General features: G+C 48.0%; 1 protein-coding gene across 1 annotated transcript; it reads right to left on the bottom strand.

Moving 5' to 3' along the window:
* Positions 1–2,287: 2,287 nt before the first annotated feature.
* Positions 2,288–16,002, bottom strand: YBX2 (Y-box binding protein 2). Its single transcript, XM_077916817.1, has 11 exons — positions 15,694–16,002; positions 11,599–11,662; positions 9,328–9,361; positions 8,801–8,890; positions 8,415–8,708; positions 7,347–7,459; positions 6,125–6,299; positions 5,879–5,887; positions 4,415–4,585; positions 3,460–3,552; positions 2,288–2,621 (listed from the first exon to the last, which is right to left on the bottom strand). The coding sequence occupies exons 1-10, from the start codon at positions 15,857–15,859 to the stop codon at positions 3,502–3,504; spliced, it is 1,167 nt and encodes a 388-aa protein (XP_077772943.1). The 5' UTR covers positions 15,860–16,002; the 3' UTR covers positions 2,288–2,621; positions 3,460–3,501.
* Between the last annotated feature and the right edge of the window lie 1,250 nt (positions 16,003–17,252).

Below are 17,252 nucleotides of genomic sequence, written 5' to 3'. Positions count from 1 at the left end.
TACATGAAGATACAGGGTTGTTTTGGCTTAAGCCATGTCACCAGCCCATGTACTCCAGTGGTGTCTACTTGAATTAACGGCAGCTCCCATGTCTTAACTGGAGGCTGAACCTGAGACTTCCTACATGCAAACAGCACCCTCCACTCCTAAACTAAGGGACTTAAAATTGAGATTATCCCCAAAAAAATGATGTTTCAGTTATACTGGACTCCACAATGTCTTTACAGAAAGGCATTATTTATTACTGGTAGATGCTGGAAGTGCAAAGCTGCAAATGCCATGTTGAGGCGTATGATGTGGGCATGTCCAGTGAGATCTTCAAGATGTTGACAATGACACAAGAACCTAAGAGTGGATCAGACCAAAGACCCATGAAATCTAGTATTCTGTTCCCATGGTGAGCAGTCAGCTGCTTCTGGGCCGCATGCAAGCAGAACCTCAAGAACTGGTATTCAGAAGTAGACTCTAATGAGGACATCTAGCCATCACAGCTAGTATACACCAACAGCCCTGTCTTCCATGATTTTGTCTTAATTCCCTTTTTAAAGCCATCCAACTGTGCTCACACTATCGATTTGTGGTTTTATCTATGCACTGTTGGAAAACAGTAGTTCCTTTTGCCTGTCCCAACATTCGGGTTCCTTGGTTGACCTTCCTTGGGTTCTGGAAAAGGAGACAAACTTTTCACTTTCCCCAAGCCATACATAATTTTTTACATCTCTTATCAGGTCAACCCTTGCTCACTTTTCCAAATTAAAAGTCCCAAATGTTCCAGCCTTTCCAGTTCCTTCCACAATGCCATCTCTGAGATGCAGAGACTACAACTGTACAGAGTGTTCCAAGCATTACCACACCATAGATTTAATGAATTACAATATTGGCAGTTTTATCTTTGATCTTTTGCCTAATGCTCCCTAACATAGAGCTTGCTATGTGTATATCTGAAGCTGAATCCTTTTTTTGCCCCAATGTGCATTACTTTTATTATCATAATCAATTTATTAATTGCTTTCTAAACAACCGTCTCAAAGTGATGCATACTAAATTTAAAAATAGTTTAAATTGAGCCACATTTTAATACCTGCCCACCCAGTTTAGAGATCCTTTTGAAGCACTTCACAATCCCTTCATTTTTTTTCAACTTTGATTTATTTGCATTGGACACTGCTGACCTCTAAACTCCAGATCTATGAATGTTAAAAAGCATCAATCCGAATTCAGATCCTTGGGGCACCCCACTTCTTACAGCCCTCCATGGGCAGAACTGCCCATTTAATTCTACTCCTACATTAAGAGGACCTGTTATCCGATCCCATGGCTGTGAAATTTGGTGAGGAGTCTTTTGGGTTTCCAAAAAGCTTTTGACAAGTACACAACAGGTGGCATTCAGCCAAGTCCTCAGAGTACAGCCACTGAAATTAATGAACCTAAGATAGTAATGTCCATTAACGACACCAGGCTAGACAGGACTTCCCTTTGCAGAAGTGATGCCGATTCCTTTTCAGCAAGACTTGTTTCCTTGAAAATTTTGACTTTAATCAAAACATACGTTACGTTTCCCAGAACACACATTAAGCAAAATGGCCTGTAATATCCTGGGCTCCCTTTTGATTAAAAAGAAACACAGCCACTTGTGTTACAGTGGTCACTTTCCTGTTTTCAGGTTCCAGCGCCAAACTTAAAGAGACAAGTTACGTATTTGGTGGAAGACCATAAATTTCACATTTGAGTTCTTCAAGAACTCCAGGATAGGATATGTTTTCGACCAAGTGATTTGTTACCAACCATGGTAAAACACACTGGACTTGGGCTTCGCTCCAGGAAAATGATTTTGGACGCTACCAGTGGTGACTTAGGTCTGATGCTTTCCTGCTCACCACATTAGCAGGAACAGCAACTTCCTTTCTGCAAAAACACTCCCTTGGGAAGCAGTACGTTAAGGAAATGTAAATCCCTTTCATAGGCTGACGGAGAGTCCTGCTACTACAATAACCACTACATTACTGTCTGCACTTGAGGAAGTTAGGTGCCACCTTTCTAATAATTTAGAAGCCTCTTTTTAAAAAGCAGCCTAGGGTGGGGCTGGTGCCCCCTATGGCATTCTCCCGACTCCTGGACAATCTCTGACCTCTATCCATCCAAACTTCAGTTGCGGCCCCTCTGCATAGTACTAAGCCAGCAGCAACACTTGGTGCCAGGAACTATTCTCCACTTCCTCCAAGTTATTTTTAAGTATTATGGGGTAGGTCTTAGGATTTTTTAAGAAGAAAACACAAGGGACACAAAGTCTGTGCAATTTTTTTCTTTACTGACGCCCAAACTGCACACAATAGTTCACACAGGGTGTTCTTCAACAATGGGGGAGAAAAAAGTAACTGAAGATTCAACAGCCAGTTTATTTTTCTCAAACTGGCAAAGCTGTGGGAAGAGGGAAGACAAACCCCTCAGAAGGTTTTTAAAGCAAAGCGAGTTATCTTTTTGGTCAAACTCCCCCCCTCGGGTTTACTAAATTTTTTTTTCACATTCAGGGCTTCAACAGCAGCAAAGGGGGTATTGGTGAAGTTTGGGGTCTCTTCAAGTGCAGGATGAGGTAACTTGGGTTGTAGGCACATTGAGGACACCTGTGGAGGGGGAAAGATGTGGTCAGAGGCAGAAGGGAGAAGCTGGAAGCAGCAGCCTTCAGGGAGCAGAAGTTGTGGGGATGCATTTGCAGAATAGGACATAGCGCTGCTATTCCCACAAGGTATATATCAAGCTCTACAGAAGTACAGACGTTATGGGGGCATAGTTCACACTGCAGGAATGCAAGTTTCAAGCATCAATGTTTCCCATAAGAAAACCTTGAAAATTGTAGTTTATGGTGAGAAACAGAAGTCAATCTGAATTTTCAGCAAGAAGTGTTAATCCCTCTTCTCAGAGATAACCCCTCAAGCCTCTCAAAGCATCCTCTTGTGCCTTTGAGAGCTTTGAATTAATTCAGGAGGTGTGACTTCTTTTGCCATGCAGCTCTTAAATGCTAAAAAGTTCCCTTTCAGAAGAGGCTGAAAACCAGAGATGGGGCCCAGCACATCTTGCCATCTTTACTTATTCTTCACTTCTGAAATCATATGCCCAGTGAAGCACTATGTCACAACAGTAGGGGAACCCAAAGGAAGGGGAAGAAAACTAGCTTGCTTCAGGGATTTAGAAGTTTCCATTCAGACTGTTTCCTAGCAGACGTAAGGCACACAAGTGCATCAAATTTGGAAATCTTAGACTGCTAACCTTTTAAGTCTCATCCAGCTATTAGCAGGGCTTGAGCCAATTCCTCTGGCTAACCCACCTCACAGGGTTGCTGTGAGGATAAAATGGGGAGGGGAGACCACTTATGCACTGCCTGTGTTCCTCGCATGGCACAATACAAATGTAATAAATCAACATCTCTGTTCAGTTTTAGCATTCCTGCCCAGGGGTCCTTACCAGATCACAGCTCTTGGCATCCCCTCACCGTGTGCAGGTTCATCACGCCAGTAGGGCTGGGGCCAGCTCTCCCCCAGGCTCAGGTGTTGAGATCTGCAAAGAAAAAATAGCCTTGCTGACAAGCCTGTCCCTTTCTGTACTAATAACTTTGCTTCTCTGAAGTTAACTCACGGAGGACACCATGTGGCAAAGGAAAACATGACAGAGCCAGAAAGACATAATGGCTCTTAGCCCAGGGGTCAGCAAACTTTTTCAGCACTGTCCCTCAGACCTTGTGGGGGGCCGGACTATATTTTGAAAAAAATAAGAATCCCTATGCCCCACAAATAACCCAGTGATGCATTTTAAATAAAAGCACACATTCTACTCATGTAAAAACATGCTGATTCCTGGACCGTCCGCGGGCCGAATTTAGAAGGTGATTGGGCCGGATCCGGCCCCTGGGACTTAGTTTGCCTACCCATGGTCTTAGCCATATGCAGCATAGCATTTCGGGTTCCATAAACAGTGGTTCCTTGGGTTACAAACGCTTCAGGTTACAGACTCCGCTAACCCAGAAATAGTACCTCGGGTTAAGAACTTTGCTTCAGGATGAGAACAGAAATTGCGCGGCAGCAACAGGAGGCCCCATTAGCTAAAGTGGTGCTTCAGGTTAAGAACAGTTTCAGGTTAAGAACGGACCTCCAGATCGAATTAAGTACGTAACCAGAGGTACCACTGTACTGACAGAAGATGCAGCCTGCGTTAACCAGAATTCATGCACCTTGGTTTACAACAGGGAGAGGGAAAAACCTGTGCCGCCTCCCCACATGCCGTAGGACTGCAAATCCCTGCAGCCCCTGTCCAGGAACATCTCTGGTTCGAATAGGGCTTGCTTGCTTGCTTCTGTGAATTTGTCCTGGGAATGGAGGACTCAAAGGGAACTCAGGGCCTTTCTCTGCCAGCATCTACTTACATCCACAAGCTGTTGCTGGATCTCCGGCAGCGGCTGGGAGGGACTCTCCTGGGCTGGGGAAGCAGGCTTGCTGGCTTCCACCACTGCTTCTTGAGCCATCGCAGGTGTGCTAGTGGCAGGGGTGTCTCCACCAGCAGCAGCAGAGCTCGGAGCAGGCTGCTCTTTGGTAGCCTTAGGCAGGAAAAAAAGCGGGGTTAGGTTTCTGAAGAGAGGTCGGCATTGACACGCAGGCCATTTTGATGTTCGGTAGTTGAATGCGCATGCAGAGTGCGCAGTTCCTCAGGATCTACAGACACCTAGCTCAGTTTATGGATGCTCCTCACCTATGTCAAAGTAAGGCACAAGATCTTGCCCATCGCACAGCCCTTCTAAACAATGAGTGGGAGATTTGGATACTGAGAAAGAACGAGGCAGCTTTGCCACGTCAGCAAGGCAGAGATAATAATAATAATAATAATTTATTATTTGTACCCTGCCCATCTGGCTGGGTTTCCCCAGCTACTCTGGGCGGCTTCCAAGAGACCAAAATACACTAAAATGTCACACATTAAAAACTTCCCTGAACAGGGCTGCCTTCAGATGTCTTCTGAATGTCAGGTAGTTATTTATTTCCTTGACATCTGCTGGGAGGGTGTTCCACAGGGTGGGCGCCACTACCGAGAAGGCCCTCTGTCTGGTTCCCTGTAGCTTTGCCTCTTGCAATGAGGGAACTGCCAGAAGGCCCTCGGAGCTGGACCTCAGTGTCCGGGCTGATCGATGGGGGTGGAGACGCTCCTTCAGGTCTACTGGGCCTTTGAGGCCGTTTAGGGCTTTAAAGGTCAACACCAACACTTTGAATTGTGCTTGGAAACGTCCTGGGAGCCAAGAGAGATTTCTTTCTTTAGCAGAACCCTGTTTGTATTGTTTACATTTCTTGCGAGGGTTGAGCATAGGAGCCATGGGTATAATACCCATGGGTATAAATAAAGCAAACGACAGGGGCACCTCCCCACCCCAGTAAAAAAGGGAAAAGAGGGAGTTGGAAGTGAAGGAGATGCGTTTTGCCTCCCTGCTTTGTAATATCCCACAGTTGGGACAAACAAATTTGGAAGTAAGCACTGGCTATATTTTACCTCTTTTCAAATTACTTCTACTTCCATTTAGGAGAGAAGACTATAACCAGCCAGTTTCAAATCCCACAGCTTTAAGAAGTTTAACCCATGTTTACAGTGTACAGAACACATTGCTTTGTACATCTTTTAAGCCAATGGTTGCAGAATTATCTGGAGAGCTTTGGTGAGCAAGGTTCCTCCTGTTCAGAGCATTTGATGAACACTTGGGTTAATATAAAGAACCCACTCTCTTTAGATTATTTTTTATTTTTTTTTATTTCAACATATTTTATTATTCCAAAAAGCAAAAAACACCAAAAAAAGAAAAATCTCTTTAGATTATGTTTCACCAGGGGATGCCTTTATTTTTAACTGATGTGAGCTGCTTTGGGAGTTGCTAACTCTCTGAAACAAACAAAAAACGTAGCAAAGAAAGACAAAAATAAATAGATAAGGCTTCCCGTCTGTCTCAGCCATTGAACTTTTAACAAATGCACTAAACAAGGCCGTGTTCTAGAGCTTCCAAAGTGACCAAGATGGAAGAACAGAGGCTGGAACTGATGGCCAGAGATCCCATCCTATCCATCAGTAGGATCAATCATAAGTCCCTGGATCTCACCTCAGTTGCAGTCTGGCGGGCGGCAGCTGTTTGCTGGCGCCTGCGCTGGAAGTAAGGTCGGTTGCGCTGGCGCTGGGGCTCAGGACGGATGCCGTCCGCTGGGGCTTGTGCCGCCTTTGTCTCGCCATCTCCTCCCTCAGTGGTGGGCTGCTGCGGTGGGCGGGGGCGGAAAAGTCTGGAAAAGCAAAGGATAGGCACACTCTGCTTATGGAGCCGCTGCCTGCCAGATGAAATCAGGTCGCCCCTCACTCTGGCTATGTTCACGCATAATTTGAAAACTCACCTGGGCATTCAGGTCTTTGGAGTATGGTTGGTCTCAGGGCTGTATTACCTGCTGCTGCTTTTATTGACGAAGATCAGTTTGTGGTTTAAAAGTTTTTTATAATTAACGTATTGTTTTAAGTGGTTAGCCACCCCATTCTCCCTTCTGGGACAAAGGGCATGATATAAAGAAGATAATGAAAACGTTAAAGACTTAGTGGCTGAAAGGAAGCAGGAGGTTATTTAGCAACATGGCTTAAGAACTTAAACAGGAAACTCCTTGTAAACAGTAGCTCCTCAAATGGGAGGTGGGGGAGAAAAGCAATTGGAAGAGGCTGCAGATTTCAAAGCAGAATATGCATCTCCTCTTGAAACTGTTTATGAGATATTAGCAGAGTAGACCCTTTCCCATCCCTTTCAGAAATGCACCTTGCAGAGAGCTGTCGTTTCCAGCCTGGGAAAGCAGAGGAGCTGCCATATACAGTCGTACCTTGGTTTTGGAACAGCTTAGTTCTCAAATGTTTTGGCTCCCGAATGCAGCAAACTGTTCTGGTTTGCGAACTACTTTTGGAAGCCGAACGTCCGATGGGGCTTCCGCGGCTTCCGATTGGCTGCAGGAGCTTCCTGCAGCCAATCAGAAGCCGCGCTTTGGTTTCCGAACATTTGGCAACGGACTTCCAGAATGGATTCCGTTTGACTTCCAAGGTACGACTGTACTCCCCTTATTCCTTTAAACACTATGCTGTTCCTTAAAGAGTAGGGAAGGTTCTCTTGTACATCAAGCATGTGAACAGCATACAAAGGGACACCTGCCTAAATAACCCTACTCATTGCTTTGATCATGTGGATATAGGTCCCCAGAAGGGATGTTGTGAAGGGAAAGATGGTTTGTAACTGAAATTACCAGCCTTGGTCTTACTGGTTGAAGTCACAGACGTGACGGTGCTGCCTGCAGCTTTACCTGCGGTATCTGGGACGGAAGCGAGGGGCTGGGGCTCTCTCACCAGCCTGGATCTGCTGTTGCTGGTCTCCCTCTGGCTGGGTGGCATCTTTGGGTTCTGTGCTTTCACTGCCCTGAGGGAGAAATATCACAATGCCTTCACTTCCTCAGGGTGTTATCCCAAACTGCTCTTTCCCCTTAGGCCAGAAGAGCCACTTAGAACCATTGGTACAATACACCTGCAGCAAAGGATGGCAGGTGAACCAATGCCAGTGTACTGGAAGAAGCAAAGACCACCAGTGTCAAAGCGATGGTTCTTCAACATCAACTCCACTGGACTGGTCATGTTCAGATGTCTGATGATAGTCTTCCAAAGCAACTACTCTATTCTAAACTTAAAAATGGAAAGCGTAATGCTGGTGGTCAACAAAAGAGGTTCAAAGACTCTCAAGCCAAATCTTTATTATTATTATTATTATTATTATTATTATTATTATTATTATTATTATTAACACTGACAACTGGGAAACACTAGCCAGTGAGAGCTCCAATTGGAGAACAACCTTTACAAAAGGTGTCATGGGCTTTGAAGACACTCAAATTCAGGGTGAAAGGGAGAAATGTGCTAAGAGGAAGGCACGCTTGGCAAACCCTCACCGTGATCAACTCCCACCGGAAACCTATGTCCCAACTGTGGAAGGACGTGTGGATCCAGAACTGGCCTCCACAGCCACTGTTGTTAGCCGCCCTGAGCCCGGCTTCGGCTGGGGAGGGCGGGATATAAATAAAATTTATTATTATTATTATTATTATTATTATTATTATTATTATTATTATTAAGAGTGTGTTCAGGGAAGACCATCTTACTCAGCTACAGGTGATCACCAAAGAAGATCATGGCTCAGTGGTGAAGGCCATTTGCCACAATGAAGTTCTGTACAAATTCACTTATGTGTAGGGCTGTGTTCTGTGTGTGAGTGAGAGATCACAAAGTGTTACTCCCACAGTGGCTGGAAAAAGACTAGATATTCTGCTTCTCCCACCTCTCAGCAGGTTCTCTAGTGAATTCCAGCCCCACAGAGGACTCACTTCTGCTGGCTGGGCCTGCTGCTGCTGGCCTTGAGCCCTAGGCCCCCGCACAAATCTCCGGCGTAAGAAAAATGGTGGGGGGCGCCTCCTTCGGGGGCGCTGCTGTACAGCATCATCAGCCCTCTCCCCCTCGCTGACCGTCTCTGCGGCCCCTTCTGTTCGGGTGGCATCCTGTGGCTGTTGGGCCTGCCGGGGCCTGGGGATGAACCTGCGGAAGCGGCGGCGGTTGGGAGCATAGCGGCTGCCCTTCACAGGAACGCCGCCTGGGCCAGTCACATTGGCCGCCTCAGCCCCCTGCAAAAGAAAACAAGGAACAAAAGGAGTGGGGAGAGAATCTTCCATCGCAGTCTTCAACGGCTGGAAGGCTAGCACCACAGTCCTCTTACCTTCTCTCCTTCCACAACATCAAACTCCACCGTTTCCCCGTCTCCCACACTTCGGAGGAATTTACGGGGGTTGTTCCTCTTAATTGCTGTCTAGTAAAGTGCAAAGAAGACAACATGAACTTTTCGGGAAGGCGATGTAACTCATGCTACATTCTCAAGTTTCTACCAATTCCCAAGTTAAACCCTTTTGCAAGCACCAACAACAAACCATTTTGGCTGCACCAAGTTTCTGGGATGCAGAATCGCTCTTCCTTGAGTGGGGAAGAAAGCAAATACCTTATTCCCATCAAACCTTTACAGATAATGCACAAGAACTATACGCTAACTGAATTAACAAACTCTCAAACAATTGGAGATAGCTCTTTTTAATGTTCTTTTATAATGACCAGCAATTAGGAATGCAGGCTTATTTGGGTACTGATGCAAGTTTTAAGAATAGAACATTCTCCAAACCATGTAGATAGACAGAGTAGTCCAAGAAGAACAGAAAAGAGGGCAAAGAGAATGAACTTTAGTGCGTTTCTTACCTGGTGCACAAACACATCCTCCTTGGTATCATTCCTGTATTGAGGGAAGGAGAGGGAGACAAAGCTCAGAATGCGCAGAGGGTGAGAGTTCTGGATTTCATGTATGCCAAATGAGGGCTCAAATTAGGGAGTGAGGAGGTATGAGTTCTACAATCCTCTCCCAATTTTAGCCAGATCCCATCTCCCACAGCTTGGAGGCAGGGAAGTAACAAAAGGTTTGTGGGGGGTAATACCCCACCTGACCCTGCTGCAATTTGAGTAATGTGCCCAGCGCCCACAACACAACTTTAACGTGTCTACTCCTATACCAGCCTATGGTCACGGTCACTTCCACCATACCCACTTGGTACCTCTTCAACTTGGACAGGCACCCAGCTAACCTAGTCTGAGGAAGCTAAGAGAAATGAGACACAGGCATTGTTTTCCACAGGCATAAAAGGAGAACCATAACTGATCAGTTACAGGTAAGTGTTGGTCTGCCGTAGTTGAAACAAGACAAAAAAATCCTTCCAGTAGCACCTTAGAGACCAACTAAGTTTGTTATTGGTATGAGCTTTCATGCGCATGCACACTTCCTTATTATGTTTCCATAACTGATCAAGTGATGATGCATGTGATAGCTATCTAAGTTTCTACTGTATATTATGAGAAGTTTGAAATTCAGAATATAGAAATTCCCAGTCTGACAACAGGTCTCATTTAAGTTAAGCACTGCTGTACACACACACACACACACACACACACACACACACACACACACCATCTGAAAGCTTCTAGCTCTCTGCTCTATCACCTTCACCAGAAATCCATGCTATTAGTATGAACAGTGGCTTTCTGCTAGCATAGCCAATTCCATTTACATACAGCCACCCAAAGAGGGCATCATAGTACCAACATACAGCATGGATAAACATGCCAAGTCCTTGGCTGGCTAGCTGGGAGTGTCACAGCTCTGCTTGTTGGCTTAATCAGCTGTTTGTATTAGCCAAGCCACACACTGGCGTCTGACAGATTAGTAGTCCAACCAAGATTTCTAAAATCACACACGAGCAAACAGTATTCTATTTGTAAGGGGATTCAGTCAAATGCACAAAGGTCCAAGGAAGCTTCTTCCGAGCATGCACATATAGACCTGTTAAGGAGTTCTTGTGTTTCAGTACATTAGTTCTACAAAGATGTACTGGAAATCTTGCTCAGGTATGCTCAAGTCTTTCACTAGAGTTATCTTGGGTGGGGCACAATATTTTTTTCTGCGAAAGAGCAGACCAGCTGACAATTTCTGGGTTAGTCTTTGCTCCTGTGACTCAGAGGCTCTCTAAGAGAAATTAAGGAAATGAGAAGCAGCTCTGTTTTGTGGCGCTAGGCTTAATTTCAGGCTCAGTTCACCTAAGAAAAAGTTCATTTCATTGAAGTGCAGTTCTCTTCATTGCTAATTCACAGCCAACATGCAAAACGAACTGAAGATATAGCTGCTAGTCAGGGCTGTCTTAAGCATATGTGGCACTGGGGTGCAAAGAGCCGCCCGGCGCCCCCCCCCCCTGGTTCCCAGTCCCAGGCGCACAGGAGGGCGGAGCTGGCCGGCCGCCTCAGCGTCTCACTGGCTTGGTCGCCCCTGAACTTGCGGTACAGAGCCGCCCGCTGCAGAAGAGCCCGTCACGGCACTCCGACCGATGGGCGGGCTCTTCCCCGGACTCAACTCTCGGGACCCAGACTCTTGGCCTGGCGCCCTTGAGAGCCCGGCGCCCCACACCCCTAGCACCTATGGGTAAGATGGCCCTGCTACTAGTCAAGCCTGGCCTCCTTTACATTTCCCTTTTTTGCCATCAGCCACCGTAGTGGGAATCTACTGAAGGGGACTTTCTTGAATGCTACTGTATTCAGGTCCTGCTTGCAGCCTTCCGATAGGCATCTAGAAGAATGGGGTGCTGGACCAGATGGGCCACTGGTCCGATCCAGCCAGGTTCTATATGTAACCATTGTCAATTTATTATTTAAGCCAATACATTTCAATAGATTAAACTACTGTAGAGTTGTCTTCCTTAAAAGTTTGGTTGTAAAACTCGAAAGTTTTGCATTTTGTTCATCAATATCGACAGAACTCCAGCTGCTTCTGACCTCCCGAGATGAAGAGTCCGTTGCAACAAGGCTTGTTCCTTCTTAGGGAGGAAGCATGGAACGTAAATCAAATTTATAAATTCATAAGCATGTCAAATAAAAGGCCCCAGAGTTTCATGCATCTTCCAAGCCTTTGGGGAGGTAAACTAGGCTCACCTGTTTATAAATCCATAGCCATTGCGGACGTTGAACCATTTCACAGTGCCCTGCACCTGGGTGGCTGCAAGTCGTTGGCAGGAAAGAAAGAAAATTCACATGTTGAGAGGCAGATACACTTCCACCCACCTGGTGAAACATCTTTCCCTTCTAAGCACACCTCCAAGCCACTTCCATACCCCAATACTACTCTGCAAGCATTAAGAGTTTGGGTTCAGGTCAGGAGTTCCAAAACAAGCTAAGATTTGCCCCTAAGGCTAGCTAATTTTTATTTCAACCCACTACAACTACGCAGTTATTACATACTTCTTTGTTGTATGACCTTGGGGCGGGGTTGTGAGTGGTTTAAAGAGGGCGGCATAGAAATGTTTTAAAACAGAATCTAGTAGACACCTAGCTTGGCAATATACAGTCTTCTCTAGGCTTTAAAGAAGCAGTACACACTTTTAAGTTGGTGGTCAAGTCCCTCAATAGACTTTCAGGAGGCAGAATTCTCATGGTTCCAACTTCATTTGCATCAGTTTCAACTGCCAGAGGTCTAGCCATGTGGCATAATGGTTAGAGTGTCAGACCAGTACCTGGGAAACCAGGGTTCAAAATCCCCAGCTATGAAGCTCATTGGGTAACCTTGGTTCAGACACTGCCTCTCAACCTAACCTACCTCACAGGGTTGTGGTGAGGATTAAATGAGGAGGGGAAGAAACATGTATGACACCCTGAGATTTAACAATAAAAGTAAACTAATGGGGGGGGTTAGCTCTCTATAAGGCCAGGTAATTTAAGCAAAAACAACACCTTTACTCTGAAGCAAACAGCCCCATATCCATTTCTGCCATGGAACCCTAGACACGCCCCCTCACCAGCCCCAAATCAGGAACACTTCCGAGCATCCTACTTACATAAGTGCTTATCCTGTAAAAGGCTACAGCACACCATTCAGGCATCTCTTTATGATTGGGGGATGTGAGAGAGGTGGCAGAGTTTAAACTATTTCCAAGCCAAAAGGGTCAAAGCAAGGGAGGAGCCATAGCTTCACCAATGGGCAACATGCATTGCACACCGGTCCCACATTCAAACCCTAATATCTTCTAATTAAAATTAATTAACTCTTGCATTTACATCCCACTTTCAATGAGCTCAAGGTGGCATGTGTGGTGAGGTCCTTTCCCTCTTAAAGGAACCAGGCACATGCATGGGCATAATGGGGAGCGGGCGCAGGGGGCAGTTGCCCACCCCAAGCAAGAGGGAAAGACGCTTAGCTGACCAATCGTGTCACAGATAGTTCCGCCCCCCCCCCCAACAAAACCTGGCTAAGCCCATGGACTAGAGAAAGCTATTTCCCAGGACTAGAGAAATGTATCCCAAAGTGTGACATGTATTCAAAAGGGTTTCAAAATGTACATGGCAAAAGAAAAGAAAAGAAAAGAAAAAAGCTGCAGAATGCAATTCAAACACAAAACGGCATTAATTAAAACTTTCCCCAAATTATTTCTGCCCAAGAATTAGTATGCTGGTAAGAATAAAACTCTCAAAAGGGGTACACTATTATTGTAAGTTTGGGAACCGCTGAGCTAGAGCAACAAATTTAGCCAATTAAGGTTCTAGCTAATTAAGCCCCAATCCCTCGGGGGAATGGCCCCCACCCTCTCTGGTGTCTAGACCTTCTGCCCCGCCCACAAGCCCTTAAGTTACCCCCCTGCTCCACACCTCAAAGTTTGTTTTAAAGGCTCCCAAAGTAAACTTAGCCAAGTTAGTGTTTTTGTCAAATGAGCCACAACCCCTGGGGGGGTGGGGTTGCCCCCACTGCCTAGCCCTTCTCCGCACCCAAATGACTCTGCTCACAGACCCTTAAGATGCTTTCTGTTCCCAGGACCTCGAAAGCCTGGTCTGCTATAATTTAGTCTTCGCTTTTTTTTAGTAAAAAAAGTGCTATCACAAATTTAGGGCAGTTAGTGGTTTTTGCCACAGCACTGCCCCTTACCTCAAGCCTGACCTATATAGCTCTTTTCATTTTAAAAAGTGCTCCTAATGCAAACTTTGTCAAGTTGGTTCCCCCGCCCCCCAAAAAAGCTATAACGTTTTGGGGACGTGGCTCCCACCCTCCCAGGCCCACCTCTGCCCAAGTGACCCCACCCACAATCCCTCAAGCCACACCCCTGACCCACACATGAGAGTCCGAGCTTCTCTAAAGCACTTTTTTGATTTAAAAAGTGTTCCTACAAACTTTGCCAAGTTTGTGGGTTTCCCTGCCCCACTAGCCCCGCCCCAACCTCTTAAGCCACACCCCTGTCCCACATATCAGAGCCTGACCAATTAAACACTTTCTTAATATAAAAAATGATCCTGCCACAAACTTTGCCAAGTTAGGTGTTTTTTCCCCACAAACTTTTTTGGGGGACCAGCCTTCCGCCTCCCTGACTCATAGCCCCGCCTCTGCCCAAGTGACCCCGCCCACAATCCCTCAAGCCACACCCCTTACCCCACACCTGAGAGTCCAGCTTCTCTAAAGCACTTTTTTTAATGAAAAAAGTGTTCCTACAAACTTTGCCAAGTTAGTGGGGTCCCCCCCAAAAAAACCTTGGGCACTTGCCCCACTAGCCCCGCCCACAACCTCTTAAGCTGCACCCCTGTCCCACACATCAAATCCTGACCGAATAAGCACTTTTTTAATATAAAAAACTGCTCCTGCCACAAATTTTGCCAAGTTAAGTGCTTTTTCGGCCCAACCTTTTTGGGGACCAGCCTTCCGCCTCCCTGCCTCATAGCCCCGCCTCTGCCCAAGTGACCCGCCCACATGCCTCAAGCCACACACCCTGCCCCACTAGCCCCGCCCACAACCTCTTAAGCTGCACCCCCTGCCCCACACCTCAGAGTCAGAGCATCTCTAAAGCATTTTTTTCATTAAAAAAGTGTTCCTACAAACTTTGCCAAGTTGGTGGGGTTTCCTCTCCCCCCAAAAACCCCTTGGGCACCTGCCCCACTAGCCCCGCCCACAACCTCTTAAGCCACACCCCTGCCCCACACCTCAGAGCCCGAGTTTCTCTAAAACACTTCTTTAAAGCATTCCTACTACAAATTTTGCAAAGTTGGTGGGGTCCCCCCCCAAAAAAAACCTTGGGCACTAGCCCCGCCCCCAAGTGACCCCGCCCCAACCTCTTAAGCCACACCCCTGCCTCACACATCAGAGCCTGAGTTTCTCTAAAACACTTTTCTCTAAGGCTCTCCTACTACAAACTTGGCCAATTTAGTGGGGTCCCCCCCCAAAAAACACCCTTGGGCACCTGCTCCACTAGCCCCGCCCCCAACCTCTTAAGCCACACCCCCTGCCCCACACCTCAGAGCCTGAGCATCTCTAAAGCACCTTTTTCATTAAAAAAGTGTTCCTGCAAACTTTGCCAAGTTAGTGGGGTTTCCTCTCCCCCCAAAAACACCCTTGGGCACCTGCTCCACTAGCCCCGCCCCCAACCTCTTAAGCCACACCCCCTGCCCCACACCTCAGAGTCTGAGCATCTCTAAAGCACTTTCTTCATTAAAAAAGTGTTCCTACAAACTTTGCCAAGTTAGTGGGGTTTCCTCTCCCCCAAAAAACCCCTTGGGCACCTGCCCCACTAGCCCCGCCCCCAACCTCTTAAGCCACACCCCTGCCCCACACATCAGAGCCTGAGTTTCTCAAAAACACTTCTTTAAAGCATTCCTACTACAAATTTTGCAGTTGGTGGGCTCTCCTACTACAAACTTGGCCAATTTAGTGGGGTCCCCCCCCCAAAAAAAAACACCCTTGGGCACCTGCCCCACTAGCCCCGCCCCCAACCTCTTAAGCCACACCCCTGCCCCACACCACCTCAGAGCCTGACCAAATACTTTAATATAAAACTTTATATAAAACTTTGCCAAGTGTTTTTTCGCCCCAACTTTTTGGGGGACCTGCCCCCACCCCAGTATCCATGACGCCCCGCCCCCTCCCCGCGCGCCCCTCCCCCCGCTCCAGAGCTCCGCGCTGGCCCCGCCCACCCCTCCGACCCCTCCCCTCAGGTGCTCGCGGGGCAAACGGTTCCCTCAGAGGGTCTCTCCTCCCTCCCTCCTCAGCCCCCTCACCTAAGACGCGCTTGGCCGCCTGGCTCCGCGCCGCGGGTGCCGCGGATAAGGCTGCCGCGGGCGGGGCGGGCTTGGCCGCGGGCTCCCCCGCGGGGCTCTCCCCGGGGCCGGTAACGGCTCCTCCGCCTCCTCCTCCTCCTCCGCTCTCCACAGCTTCGCTCAGCATCGTCCGCCTCTCCGCCGCCTTCTGCTCCACCTGTTGGGTGTCCGCCTGCCCGTCCGTTGGTCCCGCCGCGGCCGCCGCCGAAGCGCCCCCTCCTCCTCCTCACCGCGCGCCCGCCCGCCTGCCTCTGCCGCTGCCCGCCTCGCGCCCGCCGACACACCCTCGCCCCTCGGCCCAACGCCCAATCAGCAACGGCCGCCGCTCGCTCGCACGCCCGCGCGCCCTCCGGCCAATCAGCACCTCGCACCTGCCTACCGGCCGCGCTGACCACCCCCCCCTCCCCTTTTATATATATAGAGATGATAAGGCGTGCGGGGGCGGGGCGTGCGGGGGAGAGGCACGCCCACGCCCCGCGGCCACGCCCACGCCCCGCGTTCCCATTGGACGACAGGGTCCCGCTCAGGTGCTCCGCGGCCACGTGGGGGCCGGAGTGGGATGAAGGATGCGATGCAACGCCCGGAGAGAGAGGGACTCCAGCGCCCGCGGCTGGGATGGCGAGGCGATTAATTGCCGGGCGTCATCAGCCTAATCAAGGTCCTGCGAAAGTTTTGCACCGCGGGGAGTTTTTTTGCGCGGCTGGAGGGGAAAGGCTCCGCTGCAAATCGGCGGGATTTGCTTCCGAGTAGACCGGACTGCTGTATATTGTCTCCCTGCTTATTTAACTTACATGCAGAATTCATCATGGGAAAGGCTGGGCTGGATGAATCCCAAACCGGGATTAAGATTGCCGGAAGAAATATCAACAACCTCAGATATGCAGACGACACAACCTTGATGGCAGAAAGTGAGGAGGAATTAAAGAAGCTTTTAATGAGGGTGATAGAGAAGAGCGCAAAATATGGTCTGAAGCTCAACATCAAAAAAAACGAAGATCGTGGCCACTGGTCCCATCACCTCCTGGCAAATAGAAGGGGAAGAAATGGAGGCAGTGAGAGATTTTACTTTCTTGGGCTCCATGATCACTGCAGATGGTGACAGCAGCAACGAAATTAAAAGACGCCTGCTTCCTGGGAGAAAAGCAATGACAAACCTAGACAGCATCTTAAAAAGCAGAGACATCACCTTGCCGACAAAGGTCCGTATAGTTAAAGCTATGGTTTTCCCAGTAGTGATGTATGGAAGTGAGAGCTGGACCATAAAGAAGGCTGATGGCCGAAGAATGGATGCTTTTGAATTCTGGTGCTGGAGGAGACTCTTGAGAGTCCCATGGACTGCAAGAAGATCCAACCTCTCCATTGTGAAGGAAATCAGCCCTGAGTGCTCACTGGAAGGACAGATCCTGAAGCTGAGGCTCCAAGACTTTGGCCACCTCAGGAGAAGAGAAGACTCCCTGGAGAAGACCCTGATGTTGGGAAAGATGGAGGGCCCAAGGAGAAGGGGACGACGGAGGACGAGA

This window comes from Podarcis muralis, chromosome 13, assembly GCF_964188315.1.
Source record: "Podarcis muralis chromosome 13, rPodMur119.hap1.1, whole genome shotgun sequence".
Classification (NCBI taxonomy): domain Eukaryota; kingdom Metazoa; phylum Chordata; class Lepidosauria; order Squamata; family Lacertidae; genus Podarcis; species Podarcis muralis.
Note: the sequence above shows the minus strand (reverse complement) of the source record. Positions and strands in the feature narration are given on the sequence as shown.

Excerpts from the sequence above, each read along its gene's own strand:
- YBX2 (XM_077916817.1), bottom strand. The coding sequence starts at position 15,859 with ATGCTGAGCGAAGCTGTGGAGAGCGGAGGAGGAGGAGGAGGCGGAGGA. Across the intron at positions 9,362-11,598 it reads GGCTATGGATTTATAAACAG|GAATGATACCAAGGAGGATG; the intron begins GTGAGCCTAGTT and ends CCCTCAATACAG. Across the intron at positions 7,460-8,414 it reads AGCAGGCCCAGCCAGCAGAA|GGCAGTGAAAGCACAGAACC; the intron begins GTGAGTCCTCTG and ends TTTCTCCCTCAG.